The 20,741-nt window shown below is 31.2% G+C and overlaps 1 protein-coding gene across 1 annotated transcript in view; it reads right to left on the bottom strand.

Annotated features, from left to right (window-relative positions):
- Window positions 1–4,288: 4,288 nt before the first annotated feature.
- LOC143235723 (uncharacterized) overlaps window positions 4,289–20,741 on the bottom strand; it is a gene marked incomplete at its 5' end in the record, with an annotated part of 40,213 nt that continues 23,760 nt past the window's right edge. Inside the window, 2 exons of the mRNA XM_076473931.1 lie at window positions 4,289–13,534; window positions 14,292–14,460. Of these exons, the coding sequence (XP_076330046.1) occupies window positions 12,270–13,534; window positions 14,292–14,460 (1,434 nt within the window). The remainder of the gene's footprint in view (window positions 13,535–14,291; window positions 14,461–20,741) is intronic.

The raw sequence follows: 20,741 nt of genomic DNA, 5'->3' as shown, positions 1-20,741 counted from the left end.
AGTAAAGAAGTTTCTTCTAGTATATCTATCATTATTGCTAAATCCTCCAGGAAGAAGTTCTTGCAAAGATGGCAAGCCATTTCTGAATATTTTTTCTCAATGGAAATATATTTGTATAATGCTGGATAGGCATGTGGTGATCTTAGGCAGCAAGAAGCCAATCTTGGTCCCAAAACTCTACCAACCTTCAGAATTTCTAGTCCCATTTCTTCCAAAATGTTGAAAAGTTATATTTGGGTAAAAGTTAAAGATTGGGTAGATTTTATCTATGAACACTTTGATGTGATTCACTTGTTGTATATCAGTGATAGAATAATTTAAAACCAGTTCCAAGCAGTTATTTAACGAATGCCAAATTATGATGTCTGCAAAATAATTTTTAAGTTTAGTGCTCACCACCGACTTGCAGCCAAACATTACACTTGTGTCATCTGAGCAGAATGTGACCACATTAGTTTTCAAATATCCACTATCAAATCCTGCATAATGCAAACTTTTAAATAGAGATGTGTACATAGTTTTAGCATCCCATCCTTTCAACTCAACCAAATCATGAAAAATTACTGGCAACAGATTACAATTTTTAACCTTTACAAAAATTATGATCATTGGTTTACTAGATATGGTTGAAGCTTCATCAATGATGATACAGAGTTTATAGTTTTTTCAATTGTTTGAGTAAATATTTCATTTTTAATTTCATTTGCAATGTGATCAACTATTTTAAAAGCAGTTTTCTAAGAATGAATTCCTATTCCCATGTCCAACCAATTTTTTTTTTGTAGCTCAATCTCATCCTCAACATCAGAAAATGGCCTGCTGTGTTTTGCTACACTGTAGATTGTATTAAAAACTTTACATCTAGAGCTGATATATTTTTGGTTTATTTTATCTAGGCATTTGGTAATTACATCATCTGCACAATCTTTTAATTGCATTGCACACATATTGTGTGCCTTCGATGAAAAACGTTCATTCTTTTTTTCTCTGAGAAATGCTTGCTGGACAGTTTTATTCCTTCCTGTAGCTTCAACACTGTGGCTTCTCCATTCCATCAATACGTGAATTCTTTTCATGTTTATGGAATCAAATATGGCATAGTGATTACAACCAAGTTTCTTTCTGGAAATAGCAAAACCATCATATTTTTTCTTCAAATCTTTGGTCCACTTCATGCTCCAGCAATCCGTGACTGAATAAATTAAATGTTTAACTGGCATAATTCGGCTTTAAGAAAGTGAGGGGCAGCAACATTAACCAATCAGTATTGAAAAGACTGACATCAAAAACGTCAATCCTGGCTAAATCTCCAATCCATGAACTTTTAATTTTGCTCTAGAATAGTAAAACCTACAAAATAACATTAAGTCTCACAGTTTAATGTTAATAGCATAGAAGTCTACATAGACTACATCATTTTTCAAACTCAACTTCTTTTCTCTGTCTGCTCCAAGTATGATAGATGACTGATACCAAATGTTCACACAGGATAATGTTGGCCTACATTAGTCAATGGCAATACTTTTCTTCCTTCGTCTAAGATGACTGATCTGTCACTTGAATAGGCCTGTGCAAGTAAGGCCTCAAACATTTTCATACTGATTTACAATAGTAGTGTTATGCGTGACTTTACGTAGCAAGAATCCCCATAGTGATAGTCGATTACGTAGCATCAATTCCTACAGTGACAGTACATCAACCACCACAGGACTAAGAACTGGTAAGCACCAATTCTTCAAACTCTTAAAATTTTAAGAATAGATTCTCATGAACCATTGCAAAGTGGCTGAATCCCACCACTAGTATTAATGTATTTAGAGGTTTAAATATTTGTACATATCAAATGTACTTTCTAACAGAGGTTCAATTTCTTTTTGAAATTAAGTTTTCATATTCACATTCATATCATCACAACTTGAACTACCCAGATTGCATTGTTGCTGTCACTAAACTTTGAAATATCATTTTCCAACAGATCACCAGGCTGCTCTGTTTTTTCTTGGACAAATGTGTTCTACAATCAAACAAGATACTTAAAAGGTGAATAAAAATAACAGTTGGTGTTATCATGACATGCAGTTTGCACATACAATATGTCTGAAATAAGCAAGTATTAATTAGGCCAAGCACACTAGATTAACTGATTCAAGTTTCTGAAAAAGTTTCAACTGTTTCTGATTCAAGTTTCCTAAAGAATAATATGGATGGACAGTTACCATTCACTGCCAACGTTTAAGCAAATTTTAGTAATTAAAGAACACCTTGTTATATTAGCTTATGCAATTAGTATAGATAACGTTGCATGATATGGCTTTATCAAGTGCATGTTGGTGATAACATGAAACTGTTAACCCGGTCTCAGTCCCATAAATATAAGTCATTAACATTGTTTTAGAGAGAAAGTTACGATCATGTATTTTAAATAATCTGATTGTTTTTGTTAAGTCACTTTTTTAACTGCTGTGATTTGTTTGCATGTATTGACAAAAATTCATGTTATCTAATGAAACACACTAAGTGTAAAATAAAGATGCAACTAAAAAGGAATTGAGCAAGTAATTTAACTCTCTCAACAAGAGCTCAGCCAATCAGACCACCCACATGACTACTTTAACTGGTTTAGTCTTCATGGATTTGATACTACTAACTTCTAATATGGAATGTACATCTTCACAAAATTCCACAGTCTTTCAGTCAACAAAAAGTCTCATTTTCTAGTTAAGTATTGAAAATACCCTAAAAAAATTTGTTCATGAATGTTGGGTAATCGATTTCAATTGTCTATATGCAAAGTGATTTTCATTTTAAGGTAAAAATACTTTTCTTCATCCCAAATTTAATTTATGGAATTTCTAAATACATTTGGAATCTTTATTTTCTGTAAAACTTTATATTTTATCTACCCTAAATCTATACAGGGTTGGTAAATTTAACTAATCTTGTAACTTAAAAAAAAAAAAGGAAATATATATTAGTTGCTCCTTTTTTTCAGAATGAATTCAAATTGTAACATCAAATTACAATCATTCATCCCAGGTGACTATAAACTGATAACAGTATGCATCTACATGTATTTTATTGCCTTATGAATTGTGACTAACTACTATTCTTGCCATTATAAGTAGTTCATGTAACACTATCAAATTATCATACTCAGAAGTCATTCATGTACAGGTCTCATGAAACATTTTTATTATATTGCTTATTTTAACCACTCAAACCTTCGCTAATGTAGAGAAATTGCAATTTTTATAATCATAAATAAAGAATAAACATGAAATAAAGTACTTAATCATATCTTTGTTTTTTGCTGTCAGTTACCTGTTGATGACATTTTACCCTAATTTTCTATACAAATGGTTGTAGCGCACTAAATTATTTAATTAAATAATGCACCAAATATCATACAATAATAACCTCTAAGAAGCTGACAATTTCCTTTAATTATAATATTTATTGTTCATTTTTTTATTCCACAAGAACCATTAGTAATTCATCCAAGCTGGTAGTTGTCTTTCCTATGAAATAAAGCTTCTGCTGAAAAACAGAATGTCAACTGATAGGTGAAACCCTTGGCCTTCTATTGGTTGAATTAAATTACACTTAAAAGAGAACTATTAAATCCTGAAAGAAAGGATTTGACTGGTGGTTGTGGCAAAAAGTCTGATATTCCACTTCATAGCTCTGTAACCAAACAAATTGAAGGCTATAAAAATTATGATTTGTCTGAACAATGGCAACTTCATAGTAAGTAATTTACCTTTAATTTCACAGTTATTGGAGTGATGGTGGATAAAACAATGAAGATTAGTTATACACAGATGTGTACTCTAAATAAATTTCAGGATTTTTGATAATATTGCCTTATAAATATTATATATTAATTAAATATGGATTAAAAGCTAATATGTTATGCAATACTAACAAGTATTACACAAACAAATGGTAGTTTAATAAAATTTTTAATGTAAAATTAAAACCTTGTGACAGGCACAGTAAAAGATGGGAGTGGTAATAAGGTTAAGAGAATAAACTCAGCATTGGAAACCAAACTTTCACCCACATTTATAGCATTCTTAAGAATTTTAACCACCATCGTACCCCAAACTGAACCATTTTGGTCCCAGTTTTGATTTCGTTTCTTCAAGTTGCAGATTCAATCCCTTTTTAGCTGCACCTTTTTTTCTTACCTAAAATGTTTTTTATTACATGCACATAAACAGTACTGAAACTACTTAAATACATGGATTTCTTATGGTTTATTCTGTAAACAAACAAAACAAAGAGGAAAAGTTTAAAGAATAGCAGCTTTATTTCTGTTATGAATAGTTCATATTTTGGATTAACATACAAAACATTATTAAAAAAACAATAAATACATTTTTAATTAAACAAATTGAAAGTAAAAAAGATTGGTTGGTCATTTAAAGAATTATAGTGCAAATCAATAGGGATATCTACAGGAAACAATGGGTGTTAAATGGAGAGAAAAACAAAATAATGGGAAACTAAGAAAAGAAATTACATACAAATAAAACTAAAGAACATGTAACCTATATACATCAGAAAAAACGATCATTGCAAACAATTCCATCATCTACAATGCCACTGTTGAACATAAAAGCAAATTTTGAGATAAAACATCCCATCCTTCATATTCATATTGCTGTTATGAAAACTTTAAAGCGAGCATATCTTTACCTCAGTATCATTAACTGATAGAAAACAATGAGAAGTGGGTTAGTTTTCAGAATATCTAAGAAAACAGAATAAGAACTCACATTCATTAATTTCAGAGCCTTCCGTGAGCTAAGCAAGACACTAAGGATCATATAATTAGTGTACTGCTTAGCTTCAATGAACTTTAAAGCAAGGAAATGACACACAACTCAGAAGTGAACAAAGAAACTACACAAATAGATCCCACAACAAACTACAGCAGAGCTCACAGTCAGGTTATTTTAAACCTTTCATAAAAAAAATGAAAAAAATGGCTTGAAAGACATTTCTAAAAAGAGAAGTTTCATATATCCATCAGATGACTTAAGAAGAGGTCACAAGTAGAAATGGTAACAAGTCATGGTAGGATAAATTGATCATGAGATTTAGCAATATCATCACAATTCAAATTCAGTACAATAAACTTCTCCTAGATACTCAGACTAAAGGTAAGAATAAAACCCATCTATTTACAAAATTCTAAGCCTAATGGGAAATAAAGAAACAACCAGGTAGGATGCTGTGGTAAGGACAAGAACACAGCACCATACTGCAGAGAATGTAATAAATGTCTGAGATGAACTGAAACTTAATGGAACTGTTTCTCTGTATGAACTCTGAACTACAGAAGTAAAAAAAAAAATCCAATGCAATAATTAAAACACTGTTTATGTACAGTGTCCAAGGTCTTCAAGACAAAATCCTTGACTGAACCATAGAACAGCTATGATTAAATGAGACCTTCAGCATCAAAAACATGTATGGTTAGGAAGAAGTGGAAAAGAGGGAAACAGTAATGTATGTTGCCCTTGTATGCTTGAAACTAAACTTCTTAATATGCAGACTAAGCAACAGATTACTGAAAAAGAGAAGTCCTAAGAACTTTATATTAGCCAATATGAGTAACAGTCTTCCAGACAGTACTCTGGATCAAAGTGTAATTCATGCTTCTGCCAAAATTCAAGCAAATGGTTTCAGAAGCAAAAACATGAAACAGATTTATAGATCCTGGCACCCTGCCCCTAAAAGAACTTCTTTCCCCCATTTCTTCTCTCCTTTTTTCTCCCCTCTTTATCACTCTCAAAGGATTTTTCTTCTTCTCTTCATTCTCTCACTGCTTTCTCTTTACTGCCCTCTCCACCTAACACTTGACATGCTTCAGCCTGGAACTCTCTACTCAACCATCATTTTCACGACCAGATGTCTTAAGTGCAAGGGAAAGTGTAGCTGCACCACAAGCAATGACTCCTCCAGGCTTCTTTCCAACTCCAAAATTCTCCATCTAAAATAACCAGGACTCACCCTTGTTCCCTAAGTTATGTCTAACCTCTGAACACGTGTGGGGTTGAAGAGAAACAACAGTTTCTGAACATCCCTGGTGTGCCTCTCAGTCAAAAAAAGTGAGGTCCTGAGATAAGTACACAAGAAATACTGAAGAAAGGGAGGTTGTGATCAGATAGTATAACACTTCAGTACCTGCGTCACCTCAGTTGCCACTGTGTTTGTTAAAAACTACCAGAACTGAGGAAGAAGATGGCAATTACAAGTTGCTTATTTTACACTATTCTGCTCTAAACAGCTAATCTGATAACATTTGTGCCAAATTACAATATAAAATAAAGGATTCTGATAAAAAATAGATGTTGAGTCATTAATTACAAATAAATGGTATTGAAATAGCTACATTTCTCAGTAAGTTTGCTGACTAAACTCTTTCGTATTACATCTTACAAAAGTTTATTTATTGTTTGAAATTTTCTTATTCTACTCTCACATTTGCAAATTATGCTTAAACAAACATACAACACAAACACCATAATCACAAAGATATGAAAATTAACCATTTACAATTTTCATAAGTGAAATATGTATTTTATCACAAAATTTAAAACATTCTATGTCCTAAGTCACTAAAAATACAAGACAATCAGCAGCTAGATACTTTGTAATAACATGACTAATATAAGAAATAGCCTGCACTGACAAAAGTGTTTCATTCAAGTTAAACTTCCTATTATCATATTCTGTTTTATCACATTTATATTATGGTAACATTCTGGTGCACTAATAATGGAAAAATTAAATCCTAGTTGAAGTGGGCCATTTTGTTTAGAATCCATAATACCACAAGGCAAAGAAAAACCAATGCTAATAATAAGCTATAATTAACTTTAGTTAGATTTTCCAGTCATCTGTAACAACCAGTTATTACTTGAGCTTATTTATTAACTATCATGTCAGTGTATGTTTGTTGGATTTTGCAAAAAATTAACAAAGGACTATGTGCTTTAGCTGTTCTCAAGTTTTTCAGGTGACAGACTAAATGTAAGATGGCTAGTCATTACCATCTACAACAAACATTTGTCAAGACAAAATATAAGATTTGAATGTTATATATCCATGGCTGAGGCTGATCTCTGTTTTTTGCAATAACAAATCATTAATCTTGGAACCTTAGATTCATAGTCTGCCACACTACTTGCTAAGTTCAACTCAATATATTCATGTTGTTGCTAAAATATATCTTCTAAATAGCAATCAAACATATCCTGCCTTTGTGTAGATCAATCAGTCATAATGAAATTAAAATACAAGAAATGTTTAACAATATCTGTCAAATGAATTTCATTAGACAAGCATTCTCAGTAATCTTTTTTAACAATGCAACATTCTCAGTGATGTGGAAAATAAAAACTAGTCATCTTCATACACTGCTGGTTTAAACCTGATCATTAGATCTTAAGTTATCATTACTTAATAAATTATTGGTTATCACAGTAAAGTAAAACCTAAATCACTTTTAAGATCCTTTCATTTCTCCCCTAGAAGTACAACTCTAAATTTAGGGGTTTGATTCTCTCCAATATAAACAGCACAGAGCTTTATTTGGCTTCATTATAGAAAAATAAATACAAAAAATTATATTTTCATATAAAAGATTAATTATAAAAAAGCAAAAAAAAAGTTAAAACTTTATATTCAACCTCATTCATTTACTCATATTTTATGACGACTTCTAATTATATGCACAATTACCAAAATCAGAATAATAACACCACCTAAATAATCTTAAAACATTTACTGCAGTAGTAAAATATTTTAGCAGACATCCCTCTCAGTACTTCGTACTTCTATATCTGTAATCTGTTTTATTTCTGGGAGAAAGGATTATAACATTAGTACAGTTTTGCTTGCAAACTATGTCACAAAAGTTCCAGTTGCAAAAGTAGTTATGTTTAAAACAAATATTCACTTTCTTACATTTTTTAACCTTGGAAAACTTTTAAAACACTATAAATTAAAACTGGATTTTATTAATGTTTTGAAATAAGTCTTTACATAACTAAACAGTAATTTGTATACAGAGATAATTAAGTAAATTAACTCTAACCAACATTAACTTCAATACAAGAATTACAGTTCATCACAATATATTTTACAAATTCAAAAGCTCAAAAGAAAATTTCAAGCATTTTAATTTCCATTGATTACAAATCTTTTATTTCCTGCAAAAAATATTTTGCGCAATGGAAAGCCAGTGTTCACAGAAGGAAAACATACAGAAGTTTAAAAATTAACTTAATGACATCAGAAAAAACAAACAAACTTTATTTCTGAATTTATCTTAGTTCTGCACTTCTCCCAGGTTTGATAAGTAGGAACAACCATAAACTTCATAAGGATATAATTTTTAGGTTGAAATTTTGATTTACACTTTTCTAGGGTAACAGTTTAAATGACTAACTGAATGATCTAAATGATGAATATTTATATAACAATTAGCTGTGGAAAGTTTGCTTTGTCATAATTATCAGCAAGTCAGTAATTATGTAAAAATTCTTCCCTACTTACAGAAATTATATATAAATATTTGAATGTTTGCAAGTGGAGAACAAAACAAATCAAGCATCTTTAACACATGTTATAAATTTAAGATATTATAAACAATTTAGTAAAAAGTTAGCAATTTATGTTTATTATATGGTTAAACAAAACAGAGATGAAAAGTATGAGTAACCATGAACAACAAACGGACTGGTGTGAAAAGAATGTAAGTAGTATTAACATTAGCTGAATGACATAAATGGTGTGTGATGATGAACATTGTTCATTTTTCAGTAGTGAGTAGTTCATGCATTACAGATAAATTCATATATAAGTTTAGTAAATGTGGACTTCCTAAACATTAGTGGAAGAATATACAGTGAACCATGAAGTTCTTAAGATCTGTGTTTTTCTCAATACATTTATGTTAATTTACTGTATTAGGCACTATTTAGGTGAGACTGAGGTTACACCAGCTGTGAATATTCTGGAAGATTCTGCTACACTGTAAACTGTTGCTTCAAAGTTTAATGTGACCCCCAATGTAGTAGCAAGATTTTGGAAACATGAGCAATTCATTGAATCAAAAGCCAGGAGACCAGGTTCGGACCACCCATGTGCCACAAGACAAAGGCACAACTGTTACTTTGTGAACTTAGCATTACAGAATTCTCAAATAACTGCTTGAAACCCGTAAACTGATCATCAAAGAGTAACCTGTGTCCATGTATCAAACTAAGCTGTTCATAACAGACTTCATTAATGTGAATTAAGAGCCAGAAGATGCACTCATGTCCCAGTATTTTACCATACAGCACTGTGCTACATGTTGCATTTACATCACAACTGGTACATTTGTTACTGAAGATTTGTACTATGTTGACAAAATTTGGTTTCATCTCTTCATTCGTGACAGGTATGACATATCCATGTATCGCAATGCTAAAAAAGCTTACAATACTGTAGAATTTGATCATTATGGTTAGATTCTGTTACATTCTGAATAGAGATTTGTTTGACTGAATTTTTGTTGATGGAAGTTCCTTATTTGCAAAACTGTATTGAGATAACACTCTACCCCTCTTGCAAGACTTTTTGCAGGTGTCTCAGGACAAAATTTCACACTGGTGCAGGATAATGCCAAGTAATCCATGGATTACTCAGAACAACACAGTGATGGAATGGCCTTCATAATCACCAGACTTTAAACATCACTGGAACAAACAGTGTAGACAGGTTCATTGCAATACAATTTCCCTGTCAAAGTTGGGAATCTGCAGCAAACCTTGACAGACAAATGAAATGCAGTGTCTCAGGGCTATATCAACTGCATTATGAAAAGTATGACAGCATATTGTCATTAATATATACAGATTCAAAGCAGTCATACCTCTTACTGGATAATAACTATGAACAAGAGTTTTGTGTTCCTTATGATTTCATGTTACATACTGTACCTAGGATTAAAATTATTAAGGTACTTTGCATTCATTTTATCTAGGTCATGCTCAAAACTGAGAGACCTGAAGTGAGTTTGCTATGCAATCATTCTATTTAGGCCAACTACCCAAACAAGGAGCACAAAATCAAGTTTGGTTTGTTCTCATGTGCAATGGTATGAAAGTAAACGATGGCCTACATGTTTACATTGTTTATGTTAATTCTGAGACTTAACCACAGTGTGTGAATATATGTTAATATATTAGAATATTTAAGTAATCATGGAAAAATATGTGTGCATATTTGTTCAGTGTTTAGTGGCTGTAGGACAGTTGACACAACCACTGGTTGGTCCAACATACCACATAAGAAACCTACTGCAAGGTGTGCACAAAGACATTTCAACTTTGAAAAAATTGGCATCATAATAATTCACTCACACAAGGAAAGTAGAATACACAAATCTAATTTATGTACTTTCCAATGTATGAATACAAATGCAATTACAATGGAACCCCTCTAAACAGCCACCCCTCTGATCCGGTCACCCGTAGAAAGCAGTCATTTAGTCACAGTCCCTTTTTGTGTTTACATAATCCCTAATTATGTACAGTGGAACCCCTCTAATCAGGCCAGTTTGTCTCAGCCCGAAGGTGGCTGCTTTAGGGGTTCCACTACACATATTTCATGACAAATAGTACAGTTACATCTTGGCCTACAGAGACAAATACTGGTGCCATTAGAGAAACGTATGTCCCTAGAGATAAGAGGGTAGATCTAGGGCTATGTATCCAGAGTCTGCCAACCTATATAAGGCTTTCAGATCTATGAAGATATTCAAAATAGAAATTCCTTGGACTTTAGAAACTGTTACTCAGCATAACTCATGTAAGTCAAAGGAAAATACTGGGTTGTTGCAGCTATCCATGTTCACTGATAGTAATATTTGAAATGCATTCAAATGTGAAAAGTTAGAAAAAGGTATTTGACAAGGTTTAAACTGGCACAATACATACAGGATAAGTTGATTCTGTAGGAACAAGCTAGAAATTTGGCATTAATGTTTAAAAATTCTAAACAACAAAATCCAAATAACTTGAATTGTAAATCTGTTACTGGATGAAACTTGTAACAGGTGAACAAATACTGACCAGAAGAGAAACACTCTTCAAATACAATAAATTTGCTCAGTGAAGACTATGAGAAAAGTAGAACTGTTAATAAATAAAACTTTCTATATGGCTCTATCTATCACATTTAGAACCAAGATTTGAGTTTCTGATAAAGCATAATCTATTAATAATTAAGATTTTCTGCATTGTTCTATCTACTATAATTAAAACCTTGACTTTAGTTCTTGATGAAAACATACCTCAAGTAGATAATCAAAAGGATAAGTTATAAGAACTTCTTGAGGGTTTTACCTACCATATTTGGTATAGTGATCTTAGTTCCTGATAAGTAACTACACAAAGTAGAATAACATGGTGAAACAGTGATCATTCCAGTCTACCAATGCTGGTTGCAGAGTTCAATTCACAATAGTGGACATTGGAAATGGACTAAAGTATCCCCACTTTTGGTTTTTTAATATTTCATGACATATTACAAGGTTATACACTGGGCTGTGTGTGATGTGCCAAATACAAGTATCAAACCTTAATTCATAATATTGTAAGTACTCATAATTAACAGCTAATGTAACATTTCTTCACATTTCATTTATGTTCCTTTAATTTAATGTTTCTTCTGAAGCATTTTCAACAAAACTCAAAAAATTTATTATTTTCAAAAAGGATGTATTCTTTGATGTTTCTTTCAAGTTATTACCTAATACAAAATTACTTCTATGTGCATTTTTGATGTGATTTCAAGTGAATAATTTTAGTGACAAATTTAACAACTAAAGGTTCCCCTAAATGTGCATTCTTTGATGTTTTTTAAGTTTGAATTTTTCCAAACTGTTTTTTACAAATTTCACAACTACAAGTTTTCTCCTCAGTATGTGTACTTTGATGATATTTTAAGGTACCTTTCGTAACAAAGTATTTTCCACAGTGTGTGTTCTTAAATGACTTTTTAAATCACCCTTTGATACAAATTGTTTTTCACAAATTTCACAGCTGAATGGTTTCACCCCAGTATATGTACTATGATGTCTTTTTAATGCTGAGGTTCTAGCAAAATGTTTTCTACATACTGCACAACTGTAAGGTTTCTCCCCAGTATGGGTCCTTTGAAGCATTTTTAAGTCTGAGTTTCTTATAAAATGTTTTTCACAAATTTCACAATTGTAAGGTTTCTCTCCAATGTGATGTTTTTTTATGTTTTTTCAAAGCAGAGTTTGTTCCATATTGTTCTTTACAAATTGTACAACTGTAAGGTTTTTCCCCAGTGTGTGTTTTTTGATGCACTCTTAATTCACTATTTGTTCTAAATTGTTTTCCACATACCGTACAACTGTATGGTTTCTCCCCAGTATGTATTCTTTGATGTTCTTTTAAATTGCCACTTCTTCTAAATTGTTTTCCACACACTGCACAACTGTAAGGTTTCTCCCCAGTATGGGTCCTTTGATGCACTTTTAAGTCTGAGTTTCTTACAAAATGTTTTTCACAAATTTCACAATTGTAAGGTTTCTCTCCAGTGTGCTTTTTTTTGTGGTTTTTCAAGGCAGAGTTTGTTCCATATTGTTCTTTACAAATTGTACAACTGTAAGGTTTTTCCCCAGTGTGCGTTCTTTGATGCAATCTCAATTCACTATTTGTTCTAAATTGTTTTCCACATACCGTACAACTGTATGGTTTCTCCCCAGTATGTATTCTTTGATGTTCTTTTAAATCGCCACTTCTTCTAAATTGTTTTCCACAAACTGCACAACTGTAAGGTTTCTCCCCAGTATGGGTCCTGTGATGCATTTTTAAATATGAGTTTCTTACAAAATGTTTTTCACAAATTTCACAATTGTAAGGTTTCTCTCCAGTGTGTATTCTTTGATGATCTTTTAAATCGCTACTTCTTCTAAAATGTTTTCCACAAACTGCACAACTGTATGGTTTCTCTCCAGTATGTATTGTTTCATGTTGTTTTAATTCGCCCTTTCTTCTAAATTGTTTTTCACAAATTCTACAAGTATATGGTTTCTCCCCAGTGTGTATTGTTTGATGTGATTTTAAGTTATATCTTGATACAAAATGTTTTCTGCAAATTCCACAACTGTAAAGTTTCTTCCCAGTATGATTTTTTTCATGTTGCTCTAAGGGACTGTTGCTCTTAAAATGTTTTCCAAAAACTGCATAATGAAATGGCTTCTCTTCAGATTCTATCCTCTCTTTTTGTTTTAGGTTGTTCATCGTTTCAAATTCTTTACAGCTCATTACATAACTGTTACACTGATGTATATTAAATTTGTTTTGGTTATTTTCATTTGAAGTTGTTTCTCCACATATGTCATTGTTTGGTTTTGGGGAGTTAATAACTTCTACAATGTAATCTTCTTGTTTCATTGTATAATAACCAGGAAACTGACTCACACAGCAGTTCTTCACATCTGAAATAGATATAAAAAAATGTCTCATCATAGCTCACATCTTTGAAAAACTTCTATATATATTTAATGTTCTCATATGACTGATATTGATATGAAAATTTTAAAGCTAAAAGCTAATTATAATGCAGTTTTCATAGATTCACACTTTAGAGCAAATTTTATACCTGAATCAGAATAGCATTAGAAACAAACTGAAGGTAATATTACATTTTTAAGAGATTTTTAGTAGATAAAGTTAATACACTTAAAAAATACGATAAAACATGGTCGCAATAATCAATTCACTTTTAAATGGTATCTTTAATGATTAACTTTTAAAAATATTTTCTTACTTGAAGTGGTTATTTATAATCAAATCTTCTAATATTTTGTTTGCTTAAACAAGTTGAGTAATGTTAATATTTTATACATTTATTCAAAAGTTCTGTTGGCAAGTTATAAATTAATATTTATAAAGGCATAGGTTAAAACAGAACTAAAATATTTATCAACTGGTTCCTTATGGTTTCTTTCCATTTCATTTCTCAGAAACAATTATTTTTCTCCTTATTCACATTAAATGTTTTTTTGGCATTTCATTACTTCAAAATCTGTTACACAAAAAATTTCCAATTAGAATGAACAGAAGACATAAAATTTAGATCTAAACACTTCAAACTAATCATGTTTCATTTGGTTTAATAACTTTTAAAAAATACCAATAATTTTACCATTTGCTTATCCCAGTGCACTTTGAGATTTAGATATTTGTACTTACCAGGTGTACTTTCTATCACAGATTTAATTTCTTCTTGAAATTCAGTTTTTGTTTTCACGTTCATATTGTTATAATCTGAACTATCTTGAGCATCATCACTGGGCTTTGAAATAATACCACCTTCTAAGAGATCACCAGGCTGCTCTGCTTTCTCTTGGATAAATATGTCCTGAAATCAAACAATATATTCAAAAGGTTAATAAAAATAATAGTGTTATTATTACACAATTTGTATAGTTAATCAATTTAAAATATCACAATTAAACTAATAAACCTGATGCTTTAATTGAAGACAAAGCAGTGTCATGTGGCCAAACAACCCACAGGAAAGAGTGTGTATTATTAACGGGAATGACAGTTTAACTATTTTCCACCTTCTGTAGTTTTGATTATAGAAATCCAATCTACTAGGTATTTTCAGTGGAGATGCTTCACCCTACCCTTAATTCATATGTCCAGTTTCAAAACAGTCGTTAAGAAATACACAAGATATAAAACTTTATATTTTGATTGAATTTTCATTTTTCTTCTTCTTAAAGAAGGTATAAAAGCTCGTAACATTCTTAAGAATTTTACAGCTAGTGAGCTGGGTCACATATATTGTTTTACCCACCATCACACCCCAAGGTAAACCAATTTGGCCCTAATTCTGATTTCATTTTTTCAAGTTACAGGTTTAATCCTTTTCTGGTTTCTGGCTGCACTTTTTTCTTACCTAAATGATATTTTTTATTGCAGGAACAGAAACAGTACTGAAACTACTTAAATACATGGATTTCTTACAGTTTATTCTGTAAACAAACAAAACAAAGTGGAAAAGTGTAAAGAATAGCAGCTTTATTTCTGTCATGAACTGTTTTCATATTTTGGATTAACATACAACAAAAAGTTAGTTATAAAAAACAATAAATGCATTCTTAATTCAACAAATTGAAAGTAAAAAGCTTGGTTGGTCATTCAAAGATTCATAGAACAAATCAATAGGGATATCTACAGGAAACAAAGGGTGTTAAATAAAGAGAAAAACAACGTGAAACTAAGAAAAAAACTACACATACAAATAAAACTAAAGAACATGTAACCTATATGAGTCCTAAAAAAACAACCATTCTAACAATTCCATCATCTACAACTCCACTGTTGAACATAAGAACAAATTTTGCGAAAAAATGTCCCATCTTTCATATTCATATTGCTGCTATGAAAGCTGAATGTGCGTAAATTTTTACCCAAGTATCATTAATTGATAGAAAACAAGGAAAAGTGGGTTAGTTTTTCTAATTATTTAATGAAACTGAATTAGAGCTTATATTAAGTGAGTTAAGCAAGACAGTAAAGATCATATCATTAGTATATCACCTACCCACAAAATAATTACAGAGCAAGTGAAATATATATATAATATATAACTTTTCAATAAACATATAATCTATGCGCATGCATCTCACAGTAAACTATGGCAGAGCCCACAGTCAGGTGACTTTAAACCTTTAATAAAAAAAAAGAAACAGAAGAATTGCTTGAAAGACATTTCAAAAAGAGAAGTCTGTACTTCCATTCAGTCATGGCAGAATAAATGAACCATGAAATTCAGCATTATCACATCTCAAATTCAGTCCAATAAACTTCTCTTAGATACTGTGGTCAAAGGTAGGAATAAAGATCATCTATTTACAGAATTCTAAGCCCACTGGGATATAAAGACAGCCAAGTAGGATGCTGTAGTAAGGACAAGAACATGCACCACACTGCAGAGAAAGCTGTAAATATCCAAGATGAAGTGAAAGGTCATAAGACTCTGAGTTAGTTTACAAACTCTGGACTGCAGAAGTAAAGATCCCCAATGCAGTAATCAAGACACTGATTATGTACAGGACCCAAAATCTTCAAGATAAAATCTTTGGCTGAACCATACAACAGTTTCATCTGAATGAGACCTTCAGCTTCAAAAACCTGTATGGTGAGGATGAAGTGGAAAAGAGGGAAACAAGGATGTATATGGAACCTGTACACTTGAAACTAAGCTCCTTAACATGTGGAATAAAAACAGATTTCTGTTGAAGGGTAGTCCTATGAACTTTATAATAACCAATATATGAGTGTCAGTATCTTTTAGATACAACTCTTTTCAAAGTGCAATTCCTGCTGCTGACAAAATGTACATCAATGGTTTTATCACAATAAACATGAAATTGTTTGCTGTGATACATTCAAAAAGAGAGTTGAGAGAAGATTGAAGTGAGATATTATGAACTTCAAGTACCTAAGAATGACCAGACAGATAAAAATCTCTACAAATGGTTCAGTGGGCATGCAATGCATAGTAATAAAGGTTTTGTGTAATGCCAGTCCCCAATATAAGGTCACAAACTTTGTAGAGAACAAAAAAATCAAACCAAGATGCTTCCATTCAAGGAAGGCATCTCTCATTGAGGTCTAAGGCTGATATGTATGGTGGATAACAAAATGATATCTGTGGAAATCATAGTCAGTGAAAAAGAGAATATCTGATTCAAAGATACCTTACAAGAAGTGTATTTACCATACAAGCATTGATGAGGTTACTGTGGTGAAAATGGTGAAGTTTAAGGTTTCAATCTGACAGCTACCTGGACAATAGAATCACTTATTATACTCACACAACTGTTAACAGACAAAATGTTAACAACAGAAGACTGAAGATCCAAAACAGGGAAAATTCTGTGAACATATTCCAGTTCCCATTGTTTTTTCTGTCAAAGAAATCTGTCACATGATGACAGTATTGGCAGTATATGTTCACCTCCATGAACATACTGGTGTTTTTTTTTTATTGTTTTATAGTATTTATAATATTAACAGAAAACAAAATAATTCTGTATCCAAAATTATCCACTTTCTAATATAGGTAAGCTCATACAAACTTGAGGATTAAAATATAAAGAAAGGTTTGTTACAAGAAAGTTCTGTGTAAATAAAAAAATCCAATTCATAGACTAGTCACCGAAAGTAATAAATAAATGAATTATTTTCTTTACTTTAAAAAGACTTATAACTTATATATTAATGTAATAAATAACACCCATTGATAACATCTGTCAACGTGATTCTCAAACATGCTTTCACATACAAGGTTAAGCGAGGACAAAAACATTAGTACCAGAGATAAAATAAAAACATTATAAATTTTTGTACAAACCTGTTCCTCAAATAACAATTAATAATAAAGTACAACTGTAACATGTTATTTAAATAATGAAAGTAATTTAGCTTATTAATGAAGTAAAAGAAACTTAACAAAATCTGCAGAATAATACATCCTGTCATACTTTGATAAAGATCAGCAAAATATGACTTCAAAATACTGGGTTAAAATATTTTATTAATATCCTTAGTAAAACTAAAATGTGATGAAAAGCCACAAGAAAAGAAAAAATATTTAAGTAATCCACGTATCTACTAACCCTTCCACAATGACCTCAGTAGAATGCAAGAGTTCGTCTACACATTTCCACACATAAAGTATTTGCAATATTACTTTTAATAAAACATATGCATCTTTACAAAATTTGGTAAACTATTAGTAAAGATCACAATTTTCTGAACAAAAAATAACAGATTTTTTAATGAAATATTTTAACTAATTATTTGTTTGTGAAAATGTCTAGACTGTTTTATTACTAGTTTGAGTGGAAGGTGATTTCATGTTATGATTAAAAAACTATTATTCACACCAAAAATCTGAAATATTATTTGCATAATTTCTGAAACATCCCAAATACATTTCAAATGTTTGTTGTCAGTTAGACTTTATATTTTATATTATTTTCTATACCTGAAATATGTGGAATCTGTCACTTGACCAACATGGTAACTATCATAAAAAATTATGAAAGAAATAGAAATTATGCATTTTTCATGTTGAAATGACTACATATTATGCTAAGAAAATACAAATGTTTAGCCTAAGTAGTTTAAGCCTCATAACTATATATATATACATAATTTTTTATTATTAAATTGACCTTCCAGTCATATCCAGCTACCATAACTTGCACTGACAAAGTGAACGTGCAATACACTCATATTACAAAATAATATAAAACTGACCTTGAATCTTCCCTGTCTTGGCTGTGTTTTAGTCGACTAGTATTTTGTAATATACAATCACATTTCAACTATTAAACATTATATATGTATCTATGTTATTACTGTTTAGAAATAAATTATTAAAAACTTATTTTTCTTAAAATATAGCACAATAGACAAAGAACTAAAGCAAACAACTGTCTCTTCTAGTTATGGCCTTTGAACTGATTTGCTGCTGAACACAGGTTGCTAAGCCTTTCAAAATTTCACATATGATACCATAGTTTTTGTAAGTTTTATATATAACTATACTGATAACATTAGAATTTATTAAGTTTAATGCCTAAGATGTATTTAGGTTTCAGAAAATACGAAACTTTAAACAAACTAAAACCACAACCAATATTTCTAGAAAGTAGGTTACGTCTTTAGATTTTCGACAGCATAAGATGACTCCATTGGTTATTCATGTCATATATTAAAGTTAGTGTATTTAAACAACTCTTTCCAAATACAAAAAGAGGTGAATGAATACAGTTATTCATTATAACTGTCATTGATTCAGTAGATAAGTCATATCTCAGCAAAATAGAAAGATGTCACATTCTTTCTAGCTTCTTAATATTGGTAATTTTAGTTCTTAATTTACACAAAACTATAAAATTTGTATCCTGACATCACAAACATCTAATTTATAAGAGTGCTGCATTCAACATACCAAGTGACTCAAAAATAGATTTAGGTATGTTCTTTTAATATTTACTTTTAACTTAAGAAAATAACTTGTATATAATACTACAGTTGGAATTATAATTTACAGTTTGATTCCAAACTTTTTGATATAAACTAATAAGACAATAGAATTTTGAATGCAAATCAACATATGCAAAGAAATGGTCTATGATCCGACTCGTCGAGAAATCAATATAATATATTCAACTTTTAATAAGAATTTTAAACTGATACATGTGGATGGCTCTTTACTAAATTAAACACTAAATTTACTAAACCATTACACATTCAAATTATTATCAACAATACATCTGATCTTATAGAAAATCACATTTTTGCATTATGTGAATCATTATAGCTGACTTAAAATAGAATTTACTAAAAGGCATTATGTACCTCACATAGTGGTATGATACAGGATTCTACACATTCACACTATAAATAAGATTAGTGTTCACAGAATTATACATGATGTAATCTGAGGCTACTTGACACAGAACTCTAGATATTCACGTAATGTACATCACTGCCCTTTTGACATTGCGTTCTATACATTCATCTTCAGTTCTAAGTATTTTTTAAAGGGAATCACATTAACAGACTAGGCTCGATTATTAAGAACTCTGATTACTCAGTTTGAAACCCAGAAAGATTGTAATAATTACAGAACATTGTTTGCATTGTGAATGATTTTACTGTGTTCTTGGGTGCATTACTTGATGAAATAAAAATTTACAATATCTGTACCCAGTGGCAGTGCATGGGAGGGGGGATGCATTACTTGATTAAATAAAAATTTACAATATCTGTACCCAGTGGCAGTGCATGGGAGGGGGGAAGGCTTGAGCCCCCCTCAGTCCCCACACCCCCAATATTGTTACCTACATATATTCATAAAATATGGAAAACACAACTGTCATTGTTGTTTAACAATTAACAATCAAACAGACACAGATCTGTAGAACTCATTGTCTTCATTAAGACAGAAGTATGTGTCATGCTTCCCATAGCAACGTACTGAATGCACTGAAACTCATGTGCTGTACTGCCGCTCCCTGTGTAGCTTTACTCTTAATGGTATATTAAATCTTCAATCTAAGCTAATCTTGATTTTCTTTATTATTATGTATTACCTTGGGTGGAATTTAGGTGAGCTTCCTCTTTTACATATACACATATTTTCATAAACAGATTATTTCTAATTTGGAATAATGAATTATTAATCAAATTAAGAGTTTCCAATGAAAACTGTATTGAAAACGCAGTTCAAAATAGCACACCTTTCTGAAATGTACCTTGGTATTTACATTATTATAGTTTACCATCTATACTTCATATTGATGGAATTTTGGAAAGCCCCTCACAGTTTATCTCAGCCCCCCCAATGAAAATATCCTGGCGCCACCACTGTCTGTACCATCAGAATAAAAAACGTAAGCCTAGATTTCATTAAGAGAAAAAAACAAGACTAGTAATTCTTTGATTGACTGTTTAGACAGAGTATTCATGATGAAACTTTGTAGAATGGACAGCCACTGTCTGTTGTGGAGACACAAGTGTAGAGGATGATGCTTTGAAAGTCTTTCACCTTTGGACCTGAAGACTTTTGAAACATTATCCTCTACACTTGTATCTCCAAAACAGGTAGTT

This window comes from Tachypleus tridentatus, chromosome 12 (assembly GCF_004210375.1).
Source record: "Tachypleus tridentatus isolate NWPU-2018 chromosome 12, ASM421037v1, whole genome shotgun sequence".
NCBI lineage: Eukaryota > Metazoa > Arthropoda > Merostomata > Xiphosura > Limulidae > Tachypleus > Tachypleus tridentatus.
This window is presented reverse-complemented; position numbering and strand designations above follow the sequence as displayed.